The following is a 1942-nucleotide window of genomic DNA, read 5'->3' as shown; positions in this document are numbered from 1 at the left end:
CCATGATTGTTTGGGATACTCCCGATTAAAAATGGAACGAACAAAAAATTCTTTGATTATTTGGAACGGTTTTAATGTCATGAGAACGTAACTAATTAGAGGGTCAAAATTGACATTTCACTTTATAAATTTGGAGACTAAAAAGATGCCACGTGGCATCAAAGGTTTCTTTTATTAATATGAAGATATATATATATATATATATTAAAAGATATTTGAAAAAATCAAATCCAAATATTTAAAATTTAGACCGGAGAAATAGGATATTTAAATATAAAATCTTCAAATAAAAAGTTTAATTAAAAAAAACTCCGACTTTCTTGGTTAATGAAAGAGGTGGACATGACTCAGCTGCCTATCCACGTGCATACACAAAAGAGTGACAACTATCACAGCCTGAGCATGGGCCATTTGGTGGGTTTGCTTTTCATTCGTTAATCCCTCCGAAATTATCTACACTCCAAGCAAATCCAACGGCCACCATCAAATCTCATCATCAAATCTATATAAATCCCCCATGACTCCCAATTACTCGCGTAAGAACTTCTCCTCCAGTTTTTGCTTCAATAAGTTAACGCTTCTCCTTCTATTCGTAACAGTCGCACTCGGGTGGCGCCACCGCCGGACTTCTTCTTTTTTTGCTTAACCCACCTAATTCCGGTTGTTACAGGAAAGAAACGAAATTAACAACTAGTTTATTAATTAATTAATTAATTAGCCACTATTATTATTACTAATAACAATCATGGGTTTCTTTCGTAACCTCTGGGACGACGCCCTCTCCGGCTCTACCTCCGACTCCAGCCTCGGCAAGCTTCGCAGATATAACTCACTCCTCTCCCGTTCAAATATTCCTCCCTCCGCCGCACACGCCGACGAAACCACCCCCGTCTCCCGCAGCATCACTATTCTCCGGACCAACAGCCTCTCCTCTTCCCCTTCTACCCCGTCGTCTCCGGCTGGATCCAGCGCTGCTGGTTCCCCTTTCTCAGGTAGTTCAATATACACTTCTTCTTAATTCTTAAACATACATACGATCGATGACATCGACATATAATTTGTGTGTGTGTGTGTGTGTGTTTGGAAATTAATTAACGGTGTTCAGCGACGTCGCCCGGCGGGGATTTCAGGAAATTAACACGGAGGAAATCTACTACCGAAGCCCGTAGGGAGTCCAAAAGTCCAACTGGTTATGATTGGTTTGTTCTCTTTCTCTCTTTAATTTCTTTTGTTACAAATACCTTCAATCGTTAATTACTATGTTTACGAAAAGAACGTTAATTTTCGTTAGGATCGTTTTGAGTTCGCTGGATCGTTAAACGAAGACCCAATCAGACGACCACTGCGTTCTCAGCAACATCTTTCAATTCTATGTGTGTATATGTGTATATGTATATATATGTATTTATACACAGACATATATAAAAATAACATCTGTGTATGATATGCAGCCCGTGATTTGTATAATATATGTGGCGTAAGGTAATGTAGTATAGTAGTATTTAATAAGATGAGATGCTTCAGAAATCGCAGATCAATGGAGACATTGCTGCTTCAAGTTTCCCAAAAGAGGAAAACTATATGCTTCTAGCTGCTTATGTTTGGATCTTTTTATGTTGTTATTTTGTTTCACGTAGATAGATGATCCAGGCATCTTCTTGACATGGTTCTTGAAAAACCTCGATCTTGTAAAATTTTGATAATGTCAATGAAGCTTCCATCTTTGTATGATAATTAACCATGAGATTCAATATATGTTATTAGAGGACCGGGTGTGGGCAACGCGGAAACCGCGTAAAATAACGTGGCAGGAGCTGGTAACGGCGTCATAATTAGGGATGCAAACGGGGGTGGATATTTGCGGAGATGGCAAAACCCGCCCCCGTACCCGAAATTCAATCCCCATAACCATCCCCGTCCCCGCCCGACATAAAACCCGACG

The 1942-nt window shown here is 39.7% G+C and overlaps 1 protein-coding gene across 1 annotated transcript; it reads left to right on the top strand.

Annotated features, from left to right (window-relative positions):
• Nucleotides 1-513: 513 nt before the first annotated feature.
• On the top strand, nucleotides 514-1734 carry LOC111882442 (dormancy-associated protein homolog 4). Its single transcript, XM_023878812.3, has 3 exons — nucleotides 514-992; nucleotides 1106-1199; nucleotides 1292-1734. The coding sequence occupies exons 1-3, from the start codon at nucleotides 746-748 to the stop codon at nucleotides 1317-1319; spliced, it is 369 nt and encodes a 122-aa protein (XP_023734580.1). The 5' UTR covers nucleotides 514-745; the 3' UTR covers nucleotides 1320-1734.
• The last annotated feature ends 208 nt before the right edge of the window (nucleotides 1735-1942 follow it).

This window comes from Lactuca sativa, chromosome 1 (assembly GCF_002870075.4).
Source record: "Lactuca sativa cultivar Salinas chromosome 1, Lsat_Salinas_v11, whole genome shotgun sequence".
Classification (NCBI taxonomy): Eukaryota; Viridiplantae; Streptophyta; class Magnoliopsida; order Asterales; family Asteraceae; genus Lactuca; species Lactuca sativa.
Note: the sequence above shows the minus strand (reverse complement) of the source record. Positions and strands in the feature narration are given on the sequence as shown.

Coding starts and splice junctions, on each gene's coding strand:
- LOC111882442 (XM_023878812.3), top strand. CDS start 746: ATGGGTTTCTTTCGTAACCTCTGGGACGACGCCCTCTCCGGCTCTACC. Junction 993..1,105: donor TGCTGGTTCCCCTTTCTCAG/GTAGTTCAATAT, acceptor AACGGTGTTCAG/CGACGTCGCCCGGCGGGGAT. Junction 1,200..1,291: donor AGTCCAACTGGTTATGATTG/GTTTGTTCTCTT, acceptor AATTTTCGTTAG/GATCGTTTTGAGTTCGCTGG.